This window comes from Oncorhynchus nerka, linkage group LG12 (genome assembly GCF_034236695.1).
Source record: "Oncorhynchus nerka isolate Pitt River linkage group LG12, Oner_Uvic_2.0, whole genome shotgun sequence".
NCBI lineage: Eukaryota > Metazoa > Chordata > Actinopteri > Salmoniformes > Salmonidae > Oncorhynchus > Oncorhynchus nerka.
The window spans coordinates 24964101-24983911 of NC_088407.1; the positions used below are offsets into that span (position 1 = coordinate 24964101).

Genomic DNA, 19811 nt, shown 5'->3' on the forward strand with positions numbered 1-19811 from the left:
TGGGGTTTTAGGCTGGGTTTCTGTTTAAGCACATTGTGACATCTGCTGATGTAAAAAGGGCTTTATAAATACATTTGATTGATAAATCCTAATCTTAATCATTAGTGGCAAAACACAGAACTGCTCTTCGATCAGTGTATAGGGGCAATTATTGATATTGTGTCTCACCTCTGCCTCCTCCTCGCGTGGTTCCTCTGCCTCGGGCCACGCCCGCTGGGGCAACTCCCCCTCCTTTACCCATGAGCCTCAGCACAGCCACACTGTTCACAGACATTGAGAAGTTCCTCTGGTTGGAGAGAATGAAAGAAGGTCAGCAGAATGTCAGTTGGGTGTGATCAAGTTGTCTCTCAGATGGAGATAAAATAGATTTGTGTGTTTAGCGCTTGTATGGCCAGCAGTTTGAGACAGGTGTGTGTGTGTGTGTGTGTGTGTCCAACCTGCTCCTCCTCAGTGAGAGGCTCCAGTGCCAGCGGCTGCATGGGCTCATCTTGCAGAATAGACGCAAACTCCTTATCCTGCATGTCCTCCGGGGCCTGGACACAACAAGAGAACATAACAGCAACACAATGTAAACAAACTACTTAATATGGGGACGTCTACAACACAAAACACTTTAGAAATAGAAGTAGTAGCAGCAGCAGAAGTAGTAGCAGCAGCAGAGGTAGTAGCAGCAGCAGAGGTAGTAGCAGCAGCAGAGGTAGTAGCAGAAGTAGAAGTAGCAGAAGTAGTAGTAGCAGAAGTAGTAGTAGCAGCAGCAGAGGTAGAAGTAGTAGCAGCAGTAGTAGCAGTAGAGGTAGTAGCAGCAGTAGAGGTAGTAGCAGTAGAGGTAGTAGCAGCAGTAGTAGCAGCAGTAGAGGTAGTAGCAGTAGAGGTAGTAGCAGCAGTAGAGGTAGTAGCAGTAGAGGTAGTAGCAGCAGTAGTAGCAGCAGTAGAGGTAGTAGCAGCAGTAGTAGCAGCAGTAGAGGTAGTAGCAGCAGTAGTAGCAGCAGTAGAGGTAGTAGCAGCAGTAGAGGTAGTAGCAGAAGTAGTAGAGCAGTAGAGGTAGGAGCAGAAGTAGAGGTAGTAGCAGCAGTAGAGGTAGTAGCAGAAGTAGTAGCAGCAGTAGAGGTAGTAGCAGAAGTAGTAGCAGCAGTAGAGGTAGTAGCAGAAGTAATAGCAGCAGTAGAGGTAGTAGCAGAAGTAGTAGCAGCAGTAGAGGTAGTAGCAGAAGTAGTAGCGGTATTAGAGGTAGTAGCAGAAGTAGTAGCAGCAGTAGAAGTAGTAGAGGTAGTAGCAGAAGTAGTAGCAGAAGAAGCAGTAGAAGTAGTAGCAGTAGTAGAGGTAGTAGCAGAAGTAGTAGCCGCAATAGAAGTAGTAGCAGTAGTAGTAGCAGCAGTAGAGGTAGTAGCAGTAGTCGCAGCAGTAGAGGTAGTAGCAGTAGTCGCAGCAGTAGAGGTAGTAGCAGTAGTAGCAGAAGTAGTAGCAGCAGTAGAGGTAGTAGCAGCAGTAGAGGTAGCAGTAGAGGTAGTAGCAGCAGTAGTAGCAGTAGAGGTAGTAGCAGCAGTAGAGGTAGTAGCAGTCGAGGTAGTAGCAGAAGTAGTAGCAGCAGTAGAGGTAGTAGCAGTAGAGGTAGGAGCAGAAGTAGAGGTAGTAGCAGTAGTCGCAGCAGCAGTAGAGGTAGTAGCAGTAGAAGTAGTAGTCGAGGTAGTAGTAGCAGCAGTAGATGTAGTAGCAGTATTAGAGGTAGTAGCAGAAGTAGTAGCAGCGGTAGAAGTAGTAGTAGTAGTAGAGGTAGTAGCAGTAGTAGAGGTAGTAGCAGAAGTAGTAGCAGCAGTAGCAGTAGTAGAAGCAGTAGAGGTAGAGGTAGTAGCAGTAGTAGAGGTAGTAGCAGAAGTAGAGGTAGTAGCAGAAGTAGTAGCAGCAGTAGAGGTAGTAGCAGTAGAGGTAGGAGCAGAAGTAGAGGTAGGAGCAGAAGTAGAGGTAGTAGCAGCAGTAGAGGTAGTAGCAGAAGTAGTAGCAGCAGTAGAGGTAGTAGCAGCAGTAGAGGTAGTAGCAGTAGTCGCAGCAGCAGTAGAGGTAGTAGCAGTAGTAGAGGTAGTAGCAGTAGTCGCAGCAGTAGAGGTAGTAGCAGTAGAAGTAGTAGCAGTAGTCGAGGTAGTAGTAGCAGCAGTAGATGTAGTAGCAGTATTAGAGGTAGTAGCAGAAGTAGAAGTAGTAGTAGTAGTAGAGGTAGTAGCAGTAGTAGAGGTAGTAGCAGAAGTAGTAGCAGCAGTAGCAGTAGTAGAAGCAGTAGAGGTAGAGGTAGTAGCAGTAGTAGAGGTAGTAGCAGAAGTAGTAGCCGCAATAGAAGTAGCAGAAGTAGTAGCCACAATAGAAGTAGTAGCAGTAGTAGTAGCAGCAGCAGTAGTAGTAGTAGCAGCAGAAGTAGTAGCAGCAGTAGAGGTAGTAGCAGCAGTAGAGGTAGTAGCAGCAGTAGAGGTAGTAGCAGCAGAAGTAGTCGCAGCAGTAGAGGTAGTAGCAGTAGTCGCAGCAGTAGAGGTAGTAGCAGTAGTCGCAGCAGTAGAGGTAGTAGCAGTAGTCGCAGCAGTAGAAGTAGTAGCAGTAGTCGAAGTAGTAGCAGCAGTAGAGGTAGTAGCAGAAGTAGTAGCAGCAGTAGAGGTAGTAGCAGCAGTAGTAGCAGCAGCAGTAGTAGAGGTAGTAGCAGCAGTAGAGGTAGTAGCAGAAGTAGTAGCAGCAGTAGCAGCAGCAGCAGTAGTAGCAGCAGCAGTAGTAGTAGCAGCAGAAGTAGTAGCAGCAGCAGCAGAAGTAGTAGAAGTAGTAGCAGCAGTAGTAGTAGTAGCAGCAGTAGAGGTAGTAGTAGCAGCAGCAGAAGTAGTAGAAGTAGTAGCAGCAGTAGTAGTAGTAGCAGCAGTAGAGGTAGTAGCAGAAGTAGTAGCAGCAGTAGAGGTAGTAGCAGAAGTAGTAGCAGCAGTAGAGGTAGTAGCAGAAGTAGTAGCAGTAGTAGAGGTAGTAGCAGAAGTAGTAGCAGTATTAGAGGTAGTAGCAGAAGTAGTAGCAGCAGTAGAAGTAGTAGAGGTAGTAGCAGAAGTAGTAGCAGTAGTAGAAGCAGTAGAAGCAGTAGAGGTAGTAGCAGAAGTAGTAGCCGCAATAGAAGTAGTAGTAGCAGCAGCAGCAGAAGTAGTAGCAGCAGTAGAGGTAGTAGCAGAAGTAGTAGCAGTATTAGAGGTAGTAGCAGAAGTAGTAGCAGCAGTAGAAGTAGTAGAGGTAGTAGCAGAAGTAGTAGCAGAAGAAGCAGTAGAAGTAGTAGCAGTAGTAGAGGTAGTAGCAGAAGTAGTAGCCGCAATAGAAGTAGTAGCAGTAGTAGTAGCAGCAGTAGAGGTAGTAGCAGTAGTCGCAGCAGTAGAGGTAGTAGCAGTAGTCGCAGCAGTAGAGGTAGTAGCAGTAGTAGTAGCAGCAGTAGAGGTAGTAGCAGCAGTAGAGGTAGCAGTAGAGGTAGTAGCAGCAGTAGTAGCAGTAGAGGTAGTAGCAGCAGTAGAGGTAGTAGCAGTCGAGGTAGTAGCAGAAGTAGTAGCAGCAGTAGAGGTAGTAGCAGTAGAGGTAGGAGCAGAAGTAGAGGTAGTAGCAGTAGTCGCAGCAGCAGTAGAGGTAGTAGCAGTAGAAGTAGTAGTCGAGGTAGTAGTAGCAGCAGTAGATGTAGTAGCAGTATTAGAGGTAGTAGCAGAAGTAGTAGCAGCGGTAGAAGTAGTAGTAGTAGTAGAGGTAGTAGCAGTAGTAGAGGTAGTAGCAGAAGTAGTAGCAGCAGTAGCAGTAGTAGAAGCAGTAGAGGTAGAGGTAGTAGCAGTAGTAGAGGTAGTAGCAGAAGTAGAGGTAGTAGCAGAAGTAGTAGCAGCAGTAGAGGTAGTAGCAGTAGAGGTAGGAGCAGAAGTAGTAGCAGCAGTAGAGGTAGTAGCAGCAGTAGAGGTAGTAGCAGTAGTCGCAGCAGCAGTAGAGGTAGTAGCAGTAGTAGAGGTAGTAGCAGTAGTCGCAGCAGTAGAGGTAGTAGCAGTAGAAGTAGTAGCAGTAGTCGAGGTAGTAGTAGCAGCAGTAGATGTAGTAGCAGTATTAGAGGTAGTAGCAGAAGTAGAAGTAGTAGTAGTAGTAGAGGTAGTAGCAGTAGTAGAGGTAGTAGCAGAAGTAGTAGCAGCAGTAGCAGTAGTAGAAGCAGTAGAGGTAGAGGTAGTAGCAGTAGTAGAGGTAGTAGCAGAAGTAGTAGCCGCAATAGAAGTAGCAGAAGTAGTAGCCACAATAGAAGTAGTAGCAGTAGTAGTAGCAGCAGCAGCAGTAGTAGTAGTAGCAGCAGAAGTAGTAGCAGCAGTAGAGGTAGTAGCAGCAGTAGAGGTAGTAGCAGCAGTAGAGGTAGTAGCAGCAGAAGTAGTCGCAGCAGTAGAGGTAGTAGCAGTAGTCGCAGCAGTAGAGGTAGTAGCAGTAGTCGCAGCAGTAGAAGTAGTAGCAGTAGTCGAAGTAGTAGCAGCAGTAGAGGTAGTAGCAGAAGTAGTAGCAGCAGTAGAGGTAGTAGCAGCAGTAGTAGCAGCAGCAGTAGAGGTAGTAGCAGCAGTAGAGGTAGTAGCAGAAGTAGTAGCAGCAGTAGCAGCAGCAGCAGTAGCAGCAGCAGCAGTAGTAGTAGCAGCAGAAGTAGTAGCAGCAGAAGTAGTAGTAGCAGCAGCAGAAGTAGTAGTAGCAGCAGCAGAAGTAGTAGAAGTAGTAGCAGTAGCAGAAGTAGTAGTAGTAGCAGCAGTAGAGGTAGTAGCAGAAGTAGTAGCAGCAGTAGAGGTAGTAGCAGTAGCGGTAGTAGCAGTAGTGTAGCAGTAGAGGTAGTAGCAGAGTAGTAGCAGTAGTAGAGGTAGTAGCAGAAGTAGTAGCAGTAGTAGAGGTAGGTAGTAGTAGTAGTAGCAGCAGTAGAAGTAGTAGAGGTAGTAGCAGAAGTAGTAGCAGTAGTAGAAGCAGTAGAAGCAGTAGAGGTAGTAGCCGCAATAGAAGTAGTAGTAGCAGCAGCAGCAGAAGTAGTAGCAGCAGTAGAGGTAGTAGCAGAAGTAGTAGCAGCAGTAGAGGTAGTAGCAGAAGTAGTAGCAGCAGTAGAGGTAGTAGCAGAAGTAGTAGCAGCAGTAGAGGTAGTAGCAGAAGTAGTAGCAGCAGTAGAGGTAGTAGCAGAAGTAGTAGCAGTAGTAGAGGTAGTAGCAGAAGTAGTAGCAGTATTAGAGGTAGTAGCAGTAGTAGTAGCAGCAGAAGTAGTAGTAGTAGTAGAGGTAGTAGCAGCAGTAGTCGCAGCAGTAGAGGTAGTAGCAGTAGTCGCAGCAGTAGAGGTAGTAGCAGTAGTCGCAGCAGTAGAGGTAGTAGCAGTAGTCACAGCAGTAGAGGTAGTAGCAGTAGTCACAGCAGTAGCAGTAGTCGCAGCAGTAGAGGTAGTAGCAGTAGTCGCAGCAGTAGCAGCAGTAGGGGTAGTAGCAGCAGTAGAGGTAGTAGCAGAAGTAGTAGCAGCAGTAGAGGTAGTAACAGAAGTAGTGGTAGTAGTAGAGGTAGTAGCAGCAGTAGCAGTAGTAGAAGCAGTAGAAGTAGTAGCAGTAGTAGTAGCAGCAGTAGAGGTAGTAGCAGAAGTAGTAGCAGCAGTAGAGGTAGTAGTAGAGGTAGTAGCAGCAGTAGCAGTAGTAGAAGCAGTAGAAGTAGTAGCAGTAGTAGAGGTAGTAGCAGAAGTAGTAGCAGCAGTAGATGTAGTAGCAGAAGTAGTAGCAGCAGTAGAGGTAGTAGCAGAAGTGGTAGCAGCAGTAGAGGTAGTAGCAGAAGTAGTAGCAGCAGTAGAGGTAGTAGCAGTATTAGAGGTAGCAGTAGCAGTAGTAGTAGAGGTAGTAGCAGAAGTAGTAGCAGCAGTAGAGGTAGTAGCAGAAGTAGTAGCAGCAGTAGAGGTAGTAGCAGAAGTAGTAGCAGCAGTAGCAGAAGTAGTAGCAGCAGTAGAAGTAGCAGTAGAAGTAGTAGCAGGAGTAGAGGTAGTAGCAGTAGTAGAGGTAGTAGCAGCAGAAGAAGTAGCAGCAGTAGTAGTAGCAGCAGTAGAGGAAGTAGCAGAAGTAGTAGCAGTAGTAGTAGCAGCAGTAGATGTAGTAGTAGAGGTAGTAGCAGAAGTAGTAGCAGCAGTAGCAGTAGTAGAAGCAGTAGCAGTAGTAGAGGTAGTAGCAGAAGTAGTAGCAGCAGTAGAGGTAGTAGCAGAAGTAGTAGCAGCAGTAGAGGTAGTAGCAGAAGTAGTAGCAGCAGTAGAGGTAGTAGCAGAAGTAGTAGCAGCAGTAGAGGTAGTAGCAGCAGTAGAGGTAGTAGCAGAAGTAGTAGCAGCAGTAGCAGAAGTAGAGGTAGTAGCAGTAGTAGAGGTAGTAGCAGTAGTAGAGGTAGTAGCAGCAGTAGTAGTAGCAGCAGTAGTAGTAGCAGCAGCAGAAGTAGCAGCAGCAGTAGAGGAAGTAGCAGAAGTAGTAGCAGTAGTAGTAGCAGCAGTAGCAGTAGTAGAAGCAGTAGAAGTAGTAGCAGTAGTAGTAGCAGCAGTAGAGGTAGTAGCAGAAGTAGTAGCAGCAGTAGAGGTAGTAGCAGAAGTAGTAGCAGCAGTAGCGGTAGTAGCAGTAGTAGAGGTAGCAGTAGCAGTAGTAGCAGAGGTAGCAGTAGCAGTAGTAGTAGAGGTAGTAGCAGAAGTAGTAGCAGCAGTAGAGGTAGTAGCAGTATTAGAGGTAGCAGTAGCAGTAGTAGCAGAGGTAGCAGTAGCAGTAGTAGCAGAGGTAGCAGTAGCAGTAGTAGTATAGGTAGTAGCAGAAGTAGTAGCAGCAGTAGAGGTAGTAGCAGAAGTAGTAGCAGCAGTAGCAGAAGTAGTAGCAGCAGTAGAAGTAGCAGTAGAAGTAGTAGCAGGAGTAGAGGTAGTAGCAGTAGTAGAGGTAGTAGCAGTAGTAGAGGTAGTAGCAGTAGTAGAGGTAGTAGCAGCAGAAGAAGTAGCAGCAGTAGTAGCAGCAGTAGAAGTAGTAGCAGCAGTAGAGGAAGTAGCAGAAGTAGTAGCAGCAGTAGAGGTAGTAGCAGAAGTAGTAGCAGCAGTAGAGGTAGTAGCAGAAGTAGAGGTAGTAGCAGAAGTAGTAGCAGTAGTAGTAGCAGCAGTAGATGTAGTAGCAGCAGTAATAGCAGCAGTAGAAGTAGCAGCAGCAGAAGTAGCAGCAGCAGTAGGGGAGAAAAGAAGATACACCAGATAGGTGCAGTGAAATGTGTTGTTTTACAGGGCCAGCCATAGTAATACAACGCCCTGGTGTTCATTTGGATTAAGTACCTTGCTCAAGGGCACATCGACAAAATGTTCACCTTGTTGGCTCAAGTATTCGAACCAGCTACCTTTTGGTTACTGACTGAATGCTCTAGCTGCTAAGTTACCTGACACCCTAATAGCAGTAGTAGAAACCGCAGCAACAGCAGTAGTATCGGTAGCAGCAACAGCAGTAGTAGTAGTAGCTGCATTAGCAATAGCAGCAGTAGTAGCAGCAATACTGCAACACAAGCAGCAGTAGTAGTAGTAGTAGAAGCAACATTCGAACCGGCTACCTTCGGTTACTTGTCCAACGCTCTAAGCGCTAAGCTAATAGTAGTAGTAGCAACAGCAGAAACAGCAGCAGTACTAGTATTTTGGTATTCCGTTAGGATTCCCATTAGCGGTTTCAAAAGCAGCAGCTACTCTTCCTGGGGTCCACACAATACATGACATAATACAGAACATTAATAGATAAGAACAGCTCAAGGACAGCCTACATACCAATGCATACAAACTATCTAGGTCAAATAGGGGAAGATGCGCTGTGGTGAGGTGCTATAGTAGCAACAGTAGTAGTAGCAACAGTAGTAGCAGCAGCAGCAACAAGAGTAGTAGTAGTAGCAACAGTAGTAGTAACAGTAGCAATTTTTAAAAATAATCGGAAATCGGCGCGCCCAAAAATACCGCTGCTGCAACAGCAGCAGCAGCAGTAATAGTAGAAAAGTTGCAGCAGTAGTAATAGTAGGAGAGTAGTAGCTGCAATAGTAGCAGCAATAGAAGCAACAGCTGCAGAAGCAACAAAAGCAGCAGCAACAGCAACAAGAGTAGTAGCAACAGTAATAGTAGCAACAGTAATAGTAGCAAAAGCAGCAACAGTACTAGTAGTAGTAGCAACAGTAGTGGTAGGAACAGTAGTAGTAGCAGCAGTAGTAGTAGCAAAAGCAGCAACAGTACAAGTAGTAGTAGCAACAGTACTAGTAGTAGTGTGGCGAAATCTGCTCGGAGCCTTCACCGTGCGCTGCCACTTTAAGAGCGCATGAGCAGTAAGGAAGGAGGAGATAAAGAGAGCTCGTTCAGCTCTTTGGGGAGGAGCTCTTGGGTGGCGCGACAGTTTGATTGTGTGTGCTGTGCTGCAGAAGTTTTGTTTGTTTTCATCGTTTGTAGTTTATAAAGTATTTAACTCAATCAACGGTGTGATCGCTTTAGATCGTGGTTGTTTTTGTTTGGGACTGCGCCCGTTATGGATCGCATGGATTAGTAGCAACATTGTTGCGAAGCTTTAACAAACAAACCAACAAACCATCGGACAGTCAGACACCGGCAGGCCTGAAGACCACAGCTAAGATTGATCTTTTTCTCTCTCTTTCTCTTTCCTCTCATTCCAGTGCTTTACCCTGCAACAGACTCTCTATTTTTCAAATGCACTTCCCCTTGAAGTTCATTAGAGCTGGACTATTATTTCCCTGCCAGAAGTATTTGGATGGACATTTTAGTAGGTTACTTGCAAGTTGTATATTATGTGAACTGTATTGAGGTGGGGTGTACTAATGACATGTGGCCGAGAAGACTGTGGACATTTTTAAGGCCTTTGTTGTGTCGATGAACACCCCCCACATTCATACCCTCTGCACTCATCCACTAATGTATAACAGGCTATGAATATTTCCTTTAACCTGTCACATTATCGTGTGCAATGAGTGAATAGAGTCTGCAGACACACGACACATGCAGCTTTTACAAGTGTAGTTAACACTGAAAGCTTCAGTTTACATTATTGATAAGCTATTAGCAAGTTAGACTGACAAACCACATCATGCATTGAGCTAAAAGTTAATTTATCTTGCATTTGCTATAAAGTAGTGGGTAGTGGTTGCCTCCTTTTGCAGCGATTTTGTTGTTGCATGTTCGGCAGACAGGGTGACCATCTTCGATATAAGTTTCCCTCAGCACTCTTGTAAAACCCAAAATACGACCACACTTTAGATTTGGTCCTCTTAGAAGTCTGAAAAATCTCCAGAGTGCTGTCACTGCCTTCCACCATGTTTTTACACAAAACAAAACCCACGTTGCATGCTGCGCCTGCATCAGGCTGTTGCTAACTTTGGTTGATGCTGGACAGTTTACACCGTGAGTTTAAACCGTGGTAATCAAACACGGTTTTAATGATAATTAACATTTCAGTAGTGGTTTCATCCCTACTACTACTACTGTTGCTAATACTACTCTTGTTGTTGCTAATACTACTCTTGTTGTTGCTACTACTACTACTGTTGCTACTGTTGCTACTGCTACTGTTGCTGCTACTACTCTTGTTGCTGCTACTACTACTGTTGCTACTACTACTGTTGCTACTATTACTACTCTTGCTGCTACTACTACTACTACTACTGTTGTTTACTGCTGCTGCTACTACTCTTGTTGCTGCTACTACTACTGTTGTTACTACTACTGTTGTTACTACTACTGTTGTTACTATTACTGGTGTTACTACTACTGTTGTTACTACTACTGTTGTTACTACTACTGTTGTTACTACTACTGTTGTTACTACTGTTGTTACTACTACTGTTGTTACTACTACTGTTGTTACTACTACTGTTGTTACTACTACTGTTGTTACTACTACTGTTGTTACTACTACTGTTGTTACTACTACTGTTGTTACTACTACTGTTGTTACTACTACTGTTGTTACTACTACTGTTGTTACTGTTGTTACTACTACTGTTGTTACTACTACTGTTGTTACTACTGTTGTTACTACTTACTACTACTGTTGTTACTATTACTGTTGCTACTACTACTACTCTTGTTGCTGCTGCTGCTACTACTGTTGCTACTACAGTAGTACTGTTGCTACTACTACTCTTGTTGTTGCCGCTAGTGCTACTACTGTTGCTACTACTACTACTCTTGTTGTTGCTGCTAGTGCTACTACTGTTGCTACTACTACTACTCTTGTTGTTGCTATTGCCACTACTACTGTTGCTACTTCTACTACTCTTGTTGTTGCTGCTGCTGCTGCTGCTACTACTCTTGCTGCTGTTGCTACTACTACTACTACTGTTGCTACTACTACTAGTGTTGTTGCTACTACTACTCTTGCTGCTGTTGCTACTACTACTAGTACTGTTGCTGCTGTTGCTACTACTACAAGTATTGTTGCTACTACTAGTACTGTTGCTACTACTACTAGTACTGTTGCTGCTTTTGCTACTATTACTGTTGCTACTACTACTACTGTTGCTACTACTACTACTCTTGTTGTTAATGCTGCTACTACTACTACTCTTGCTGATGTTGCTACTACTACTGTAGCGGTATTTATTAGAGAGGGGTAAAGAAAGATTTTGTTCGGGCGCCAGGCAGGTATTAACCATGCCGAAAGGAAAAGAGTAGAATAGCGAGAGTACCACTACCAGACCCACACACATCAGCAGAAGAGACTGCCTAGAGTGTAGTCTGTTTACCAGATAGCCAGTGGAGAGAAAAGAGAATACACACCATATAAAACCCACATCACAGCACAGGGGTAACCCAAACAAGAATACCTCATACAATAATACTAATACTAATAATGGCAGAGCAATTCAACAGCATCTTCATACAAGAACGAACCCAGTCATCAACATAGGATTTGCAATAATCTGTATTATTTAAAAAGTATTAGTAAATTCATAGTATGTGAGGATCTTAAAACATCTAAGGTTAAAAAGATGCATTCAGTATTAGTTGATAGAGATTGATAACATTCATATAATTGTGTTAAAGTTCAAATCTGTCAAAGGGTACGAATTGTGAGAGTAATGTTATATTGATTACTTTATTTTGTAGTGCCTTAAATGTAAATGTAAATGTAGTGCCTAAAAGTGTTAATCTGTGATCTACGAAATGCTCTTAATCTATGAGCCGGAGATCGATTGCTCTGGTCTCCACCCATATTCCTGGGGAAAATCGGGGTCTTTTCTCATTGAACTAAACGTTGAATTGAGAATACAACACCGTATCACTCTCGTGATTATTTCTCCCCTGTTTTCAGGTACTTTATTGATGATAAAAATAGTAATTTACATGTTATAACTCGCTAACATGTCAAGAGTGTTTAAGGTGTGTCTTAGTAACGTCTTGAGGAAGTTAGAGTTAAGTTTGAAGAGAGTAATATTAGCCCTGCTCGGTTGAAGTGAAGAATAGCATCGTACTGAGAGTAGCTGCCATTTTATGTCGATTGTGAATGAACATGTGCGTTGTTAATAAGATATTTTGCTGTGTTAGTTGTATAATGGGTTTTCTGTTTTGTAATGTGTTACTTTTGTGAAATGATTGAACTAAACGTTGAATTGAGAATACAACACCGTATCACTGTCGTGATTATTTCTCCCCTGTTTTCAGGTGCGTAACAATAACACGTTATGTAGTTTAGTCACCCAACCAACATATTTTGTTCATTTAAAAGACGTCGACTTGGTTGTAAAAGTGTTCCAACAGGAGAAACACTATACAAGACGCCTGTATTTATGTCAATTGTTGGGTTCATTACAATTACTATCACTGTCTTAAGACTCATTTGTATTTATGGAAATTGTGCATGCGGTCATTGCATATACTCAAATGCAACCCAGAAGATAAGACTGTGTGTGTGTGAGAGTGAATAATAATAATAAATTATAATGTAACACCAATAATACATTTGCTATTCCCTCCTTTACAGAGTGCAGCAGGCAAACCCAGTCTACAGTTGTGACACAGGCACTCGAGGAAGCATTTAAAAGGCAGGCTGCTTATGCACCCACATCAAAAAATGCTCAAGCCCTCACTGCAGTCCTTTCCTAATAAATTGCAAAGGACATGATACCATTTCATCTCTAAGCAGCATCAGCCACAGCAGCCGCAGCAGCCGCAGCAACAGTAGCCACAGACTTCATCTTGACCTTTGTAACCACCCATTTCATAAGACTGAGCACCGTGTGGCTTCCTCCTGCTCACCTTGTTCTCTTTGATATAAAGTGCTAACATCTCCTCTCGGCCGTAGCGATACTCGGCCAGCTTGTACTTTGGCATGGCGGGGGAAGGAGGGGGGGACGTCACACTCCCCCCACTGGATAGTGCACGGAGCCTGGGGGGGGAGGGGGGGGGGAGACAGTTAACACACATTCACACTTAGATTACATCACAACTCTCTTCTTGGCAAACACCACAAACGTATATTAGTAACCTCATTTACAATCTGAGCATTTAATTGAAGAATGTCTTGAAACGGGCTAGATTCTGCTGTCACAAACAATAGCTCTATTTACAAACTTTCGGCATACAAAGCCACCACACCATATCCAGCCAGTACTTTTGAAGAAAAGGGAAGGAAAGTGGAAAAAGGCATCGAAAATGTGTGTGCGCCGCTGCATGCAAACGTTATGGAGGTGGGAGGAGTGATCTGGTGGTTGGCGGAGCACCAAGATGCACACGGCACAGCAGCCAGCAGTCCATTAGAGGTGACCAGCCACTGGCCGCCTACCAATCCAAGGCCTACTCCTCCCTCCCGCCTCGCATTAATCTCTACACAAACATTTACTGAAGGCTCAGCACCCAGGAGAGGAGAGGAAATGGACAGAATAGAAGGAGAAGAAGAGGACGAGGTGGGTAAGGGAAGGAGTCCGGATCAACAATGGTAAGGACGGAGTAGCAAGAGCGGTGAGAGAGGAAGAGAAGTAGAATGAGTTACCATTCGGGGCCGAAGTTAAGTGTCTCAGCAGTCATATTCCTTACGTCTTTACAGAGCTGAGTATCTGGAGAAAAGTGCAAGAAAAGAATGCATCTGTCAGTGACACACCAACTAACACACAGCATGCATGCTTGGTCGCACCGACAAACACGTGTGCACACACGCATACAGTCAGTATAACCACACCAACAAGGCGTAGCATTTTCCAGACAAGGACACCCCCCCCACCCCCACACACACAAACGCACTTTGCTCTTACCCTGTCCAGAAGAGCGGACCAGGCTGGATCAGGCTAGGACTGGCTTAGTTAGGCTTAGGTGAGAAGGCTGAGTGGTGCTTATTTTGCTGTGATCACAGAGCTCCCCAAAACACACAGAGATAAAGAATAGCTGCCTGTTTCAAGTGTGTATAGGGGATAGAGTGCTGGTTCGGGTAAGAGAACAGTTTGGAAGAAGCCTCTGCTCACAGCCGAAAAAAAGCAGTACAAATAAAAAACAAGAACAAAGAAATTGGAATAAACTGTCAAGTCAATAACGACGAAACAAACAAAATAAAACACTGTCAATAGTAACAATAATGATTGGACGACAACAGCAGTAATATCACACTTAAAAAAATAAAGATCCTTCTCGATTTAAATCTAAACGCAGGGAAGAAAACAGGCTGCTGGAACAGCTGCCAGGAACAGACGCGACTCTCTCCCTCCTCCTCCTCTCCCTCTCTTCTCTCGCCTTCTGTCGTTCTCTCTCCAACTGAAACGTGGCTTGACCGAGACTCTCCAGGTGAGGACACCTTTGATTCCTGACCACCTCCCTTCAAACTGCTGCAAAACAAGAAAGAAGTGAATCAAGAAAAATAAAGTAAATAATAGCAAGTGCTGTTACTCTCTCATTATCTATGCATAGTCACTTTAATAACTCTACCCACATGTACAAATGACCTCAATACCAATGCCCCCCGCTATTGTTATTTACTGATGCTCTTTAATCATTTGTTATTCTTATCTCTTACTTTTTGGGGGGTCTTTTCTTGAAACTGCATTGTTAGTTAAGGGCTTGTAAGCATTTCACTGTAAGGTCTACCTGTTGTAATTCGGTGCATGTGACAAATACAACTTGATTTGAAAATAAATTAACCCACACACAGAGACACAGGGACAGAAGAGTAAGAAACACACACCCAGTCATTGTTTGGCAGACAGCCTTGTAATTGGATTATTGTTTTGCCTTAAAACCAGTGATGCACCAATATGGCATTTTTGTTCAATATCCAATATTTTCCTTGCCAAAAAACCTGACACCGATAAACTATATTTAAAAATGTTGCAGCCTTTTAAGCATTCTAGTAAAGTTAAATAGTTAACACACACATGGACGCAGCGGTCTAAGGCACTGCATCTCAGTGCAAGAGGCATCACTATAGTCCCTGGTTCGAATCCAGGCTGTATCACATCCGGCCATGATTGGGAGTTCCATAGGGCGGCACACAATTGGCCCAGCGTCGCCCAAGTTTGGCCGTCATTGTAAATAAGAATTTGTTCTTAAATGACGTGCCTAGTTAAATAAAGGTTACACACACTGACCAAAAAGTTATTTTGTCGCGCGTACGTATCAAACCCTATTTCTTTCACTTACTTGATGTGCTGTTTAGTTGTTCATTTGTTCAGTCGTTTCATTCTCAACCAGGATTTCTATGGAACGCCGTTTGGTTCTTTGCATGTCAAAATATACTATTTAACACTATTTGACGTGTCAAATAAGCTTGCTGACCAATCAGGACCTGAATGACTGCACGTCACATAATAATTTAAACACGTTCATACATTTTGTACCTAGTTATTACACATTAATTACACTATCACTCGTATTTCATAAGTCACAACGAACGATTCATCGATACGTATGCTATGATGCTGGTATATTTGTCTCACGCACCTACAGTGCTGGTCATTAAAAAAAAGGTAGCTAGCTCATGGATGCAAACAATGTTCTTCCCCAAAAACATAGCAAAAATGACATTGTTTCAGTAGCTATAGTTAGCTAGCTGTCATCCTCTTATTTTAATCATGGTGGTCGGACCCATCTATGCGAAGCTGGCCACAATAAGGATTAGCCACAATAGTGGACTTTGCGGCTAGCCTACAAAATAAAAGTATCCCATAATTATACAATTTGTATTCATTCGCATCACTGTCAATGACATTGAAAGCAAACTGCAAATTCCACTATTGTGCCTAATCCTTAATGTGGCTAGCTTCACAACACATGACCCGGTCCGGTCGAGCCTCATTAGCCAGATGAAGCTAGCTGGCTGCTTATGAACTGAAGTTCAATTTCAATAGGTGAACAACAAGTGGCAACCTAGCTAATACTTACTCACAAGGATTCCTAAATCATTGCAAAGAATAATGAAAATGACTGTTTTTTAGTGGTCATTGTTTTCAGGCTGGTTGTATTGGTGCTAGCTAGGTACCAAGCTAAAGCAAGCTACCCCGGATGTTGCGGTCAAACAAATGAGGCTTTATTACCAACGCAGTATTGTAAACACATAGTTCGTGGCTGGTGTTTGCTGACTTTTTTTGTACAGCTTTGACAATGCTACTGCATCTTTTTCGACACGCAAAGACCCAAACAGCGTTCCATAGTACGCATGTCGTGCAGCTAATAGCAGTGACGCTATCACTGTGTAACTCCGGTAGGGCAACATCTGGAAAATTCTGATATGTTCACCGATATATCGTGCATCCCTACTTAAAATATTTTTAAAGCACCTTGGAATGCTTAGCGAGTGTTGATTGGTAGACTTCTTAAAGGATTTGGAATTTCCAGAATGTATTTTTCTGTATAATATGATAGCTACTGTACTCTAGCTGAAGAACATACGCACATATAGGTACTTTCCGCAGGTGCGGGAGTTGTAGGCAAACTTGTGGAAAACGATGCACAGCTACTGTACTCTAGCCTTCCACCCTGAGCATGCATCTGTGTTCCTTTGTGTATTTTTTTCCTCACGCAAATTAATAATCAACAGTGCAAGACCTTTGCCGTCAATAATAACTAACTTAGTCAAAAGGGTTCCATTTTCACAGAAATTGAGCCCCAGCAACTAATACAATTATGTCACACTCTTACAAAAAACCTGCACCAGAACCTGAAAACACAATGGCAACAACAATATTCAAGGAACAAAATGCCAAACCCAGGCTTTGTGGTAAAAACAAACAACCAACAGCCAGACACCTAGGCTATGGGCTTGTAGTGCTGTCCCCATAGAATTAGAATTCAGACTGTGCTAAACCCTCAGACTATGGCAATCTTATCAGGTGAATCTAATTTGATGGCTCTTCCTAGAGATGCCCAGTTATGCATAGGTGGACTTTTGCACATGAACACAGAATAATTCATTACTACACGCGCTTAATTACGTCGGTTTCGTTTTGAGCAGATTTCACCATGGGCTTTGATATGGGCACCTGGCTCACGCCCAAGAGGCAGCCCGGTTCCAAATCGAACTTAATCAGCTTTCAGCCGATGCAAAATATGCCTACGCGGCCACCCCGGCGAGATTAATCGAACCCCTCACTGTTTGAGTTAAGAGGGCGCTCCACCCACACCGCGTTTGCCCGTTCAAGTCACGGACCGTATACTAGTGCCCCGCGGCTCAGAATAATCGAATCCGTCCAATATTAGCCTACAGTAAACATGGCCAACCGGTGTCCGATTGGTTGGTTCTGTAACGACAATTACCTAGCAGGATTCCGGTGTTATTTTAAGCAAAATATAGTGATAATATCAGCTTGTTACTGCCTTTAATGTCAGATAATTTATAAATAGTTTTCCTTAAAAAGTTTAACCATTGTGGAAATTACTTGATTGAGTACTACAGTATCCCGCTTGTTTGGAATTCGAGTAGCAACTAGTTAGCTAACATTACCGGCGTTGTTGGGCCAAGTAGCAACGCTAACAAGGCTCGAGTCAAAAACGCCATTTGAAAATGAACAGGACAATCGATTTTAGATAAAATGTTAACTATCTGGGTAATTTATCAATGAACACTGATTTATCCAGCTAATCATATTTAGATTACATAACACTTACAATGTGTATCTTTAGCCGTGTAAGGCCTTGGGTTTACATCCAAGGTTCAAATGACACGAGATATGGCGAAGAGGGGCGGAGTGCCCGCCGAGTGTTAATCGCGCCCCCCCTCGCCAATCCGCCGCCCAAGCTACAACTAACGTTACCTCGCTGCTTACTTTGGCCTTCAACAACCTGAGCAAAACAAACCAATAAAACAGCAATGGTAACCGATAAACATTATACAACGGCTCGCTCACAGCCCTATCTTCTTAAACAAGAGAATTTAGCTAGGCATTCGACTCGTGTTTGCGTGTGCCCTCTCATATTTAAATGATTTGCCAGGTAAATCAAGTGGCTAGCAAAACTAGCTAGCTGTGACAATAACAACCATAGCTTACCTTACTGAAGCAATGTTGATTATTTTTCAAATACGTTATTTTTGTGTACAATCTTCATTCATTCAATATTTTGTGAATGATTAAAAATATTGTATTTATTATTTCCCCCCTCCTACGGTCACTGCGTGTTGATGTCTTGTCGGCTCGCTACTCTTGTTTGTGTTTTCAGAGAAAGATGGCCGTTCTATTCGCACCACGTGACTTTACATTGACTTGCGTTACTAGAGGTTGTTGGCCAGTGTTTAGGTATATCGGTATACTACTTTAAGATTAATCACCCCGTTCGCACAACATGTATAACTTAGCATACACAGCATGTATAATTCTTAGCAATTTAGTTTAAGCTAATAATGCATCTTTTGAGTGTTCGCAAGTGGTTGTAGTGGGTCCGTAATCGCTCCACATACGAAAGACCACACTGTGCATAGCCTAGGCAGCGGACAGTGAGCGTTAGATCTGCGGCACTATCCGCTGCCTAGGCTATACTGCACGTGTCATGTTTACATGGGGGGCTGCGCCTGCAAGTTTGTAACAGATACTATCGCGGCGATTCAGTCGAACCATTTGATTTGAAAAGTCACTCTGGTCAGACTGCAACGTTGTTTTAATTTCTCGAGCAGTCAAAGGGTGGCGCAATATGACTTAAAATAATTCCTTGTTGGAGGAGAACGTTGTCATTATCATATGATTACTTCCGGGGCACCTCTGTGTTTCCGGACGTTCATAGTCAGGTTGAAAGTCTCCATCCAGCACGATAGACAAAAAATAAGAATCATTTGTTTGCAAACAGTAGTTGGAGGTACAGTTGGATTGCTTTCACTTTCTAATATTGTCAGAATGTTAACTAAATTGGTTTGGAGTGACACATTTTTGCAAAGACAGTGTAGCGGCTAAATTACATTAAATTCTAATCTAGCTAGCTAGCTACCTAACTTTAAATCCATATAGACCTCCCCCCGGTAGTGGTATTTCATGACGTCAGTGGCATAGCTATGTGTTCATTTATTTTTTATTTTGCTATTATATACATTATTTGAACCTTCAGTAGTGTGGCTAAGCAGTAAATGTGCTGTATGAAAGATGAGTGTGTAGGCCGTCATTGTAAATAAGAATTTGTTCTTAACTGACTTGCCTAGTTAAATAAAGGATAACAATTTGTGTTGGTTGTCCATTCTTGTCATTGACATTTCCTGTTGTTTTTGCTTTACTGCAGTGCTCCATCTCACCCTTCCTTGTCTCTGACTTACTTGTAATGGCAAAACCACGCAGCCTTATCTCCGCCTCCATCCCCCAGACACCCCCTGGCATCATCATGCCCCCAGCCGACGACAGCGGCACAGGGGTGATGATGGACCCCATAGAGTACACCCTACGCAAGCGTCTCCCCAGGAAGCTGCCCAAGCGCCGCAACGACGTGTACGTCAACATGAAGACAGACTTCCGGGCCCAGTTGGCCCGCTGCCAAAAGCTGCTCGAAGGAGGAGGCCACGGAGAGATTCGTGTCCACGGTCTGGGCCTGGCCATCAACAGGGCCATCAACATTGCCCTGCAGCTCCAGGCCAGTAGCCAGGGGGCGCTACAGCTGGCATCCAACACGTCTACAGTGGAGCTGCTGGACGATATGGAGCCTGAGGATCCTGACGAGGCGGGGGAACCCATGGCGCGTTCCCGGAATAACTCTGCTATTCATATCAAAGTGTTCTACCCAGACTCACAGTGACCCGAAACACAACTATCGTCCCTAGCTTGGATATGGCTAACTACCTCCATTGATGTGTTGTCTGTAATATCCTACTGATGGAGTCGAGTCATATCAGGGGTACACCTATTCCATCCACCTGCAGTGGCTAAGACTGACAGTGTTGTTTAGATGCAGGGATAATGATCTATCCACTATTGGAATCTCTTTCTCAGTTTTGTTACATATTTTGTCATGCATGATGTCAGTCAGAGCAGTGCATTTGTCAGTATCAAGAGTGTGTTGTTTCATGGCATCGTCATTTCCAGACAATCCCTTACTGCCTGAAACAAAGTCCCATAGGAAATGGGACAGACCAGACTAAGACCAACTCATACAAGCTACAATACACCTGTTCCCCATGTGGGAATATGTTTGAATCTTTCATTAAATGTATTTGTTACATGTTTTTTGTTTCTTGTGGTAACACTGAATATTATTTGACCATGGGAAATAAGTAATACTTCAGTCATTTCTGGTCAAATTGAAGTTTACAAAATAAGTCTGGGCATGAGACATGCCAATCATATGTTTTACCTACCGATTCCATACATGGAAATCTAGCTCTGTGGAAGAGTCAATAAACGTTATTTTTTTATTTGACTTT

General features: G+C 43.7%; 2 protein-coding genes across 7 annotated transcripts in view; one reads left to right on the forward strand and one right to left on the reverse strand.

The window, feature by feature from the left end:
* Positions 1 to 17845, reverse strand: part of LOC115137995 (GRB10-interacting GYF protein 1-like) — a 38557-nt gene extending 20712 nt beyond the window's left edge. For 2 of the 5 annotated variants that reach the window (XM_029674368.2, XM_029674367.2), the window contains exons 1-4: positions 12990 to 13222; positions 12257 to 12386; positions 438 to 533; positions 169 to 286 (exon numbers count right to left, since the gene is read on the reverse strand). In XM_029674368.2, the coding sequence (XP_029530228.1) occupies positions 169 to 286; positions 438 to 533; positions 12257 to 12386; positions 12990 to 13156 (511 nt within the window). In that variant the 5' untranslated portion in view covers positions 13157 to 13222. The other 3 variants (XM_029674372.2, XM_029674370.2, XM_029674371.2) reach the window with 3 other exon arrangements.
* Positions 17846 to 18151: 306 nt separating this feature from the next.
* On the forward strand, positions 18152 to 19807 carry LOC115137997 (ribonuclease P protein subunit p20-like). Of its 2 annotated transcripts, none has more exons than XM_029674377.2 (2): positions 18152 to 18265; positions 18761 to 19807. In XM_029674377.2, the coding sequence occupies exon 2, from the start codon at positions 18779 to 18781 to the stop codon at positions 19184 to 19186; it is 408 nt and encodes a 135-aa protein (XP_029530237.1). In that variant the 5' UTR covers positions 18152 to 18265; positions 18761 to 18778; the 3' UTR covers positions 19187 to 19807. The 2 variants fall into 2 exon arrangements, with proteins under 2 accessions (XP_029530237.1, XP_029530236.1); XM_029674376.2 differs by having other exon boundaries at positions 18157 to 18265; positions 18680 to 19807.
* Positions 19808 to 19811: the final 4 nt, after the last annotated feature.

Coding starts and splice junctions, on each gene's coding strand:
- LOC115137997 (XM_029674376.2), top strand. CDS start 18,719: ATGGCAAAACCACGCAGCCTTATCTCCGCCTCCATCCCCCAGACACCC.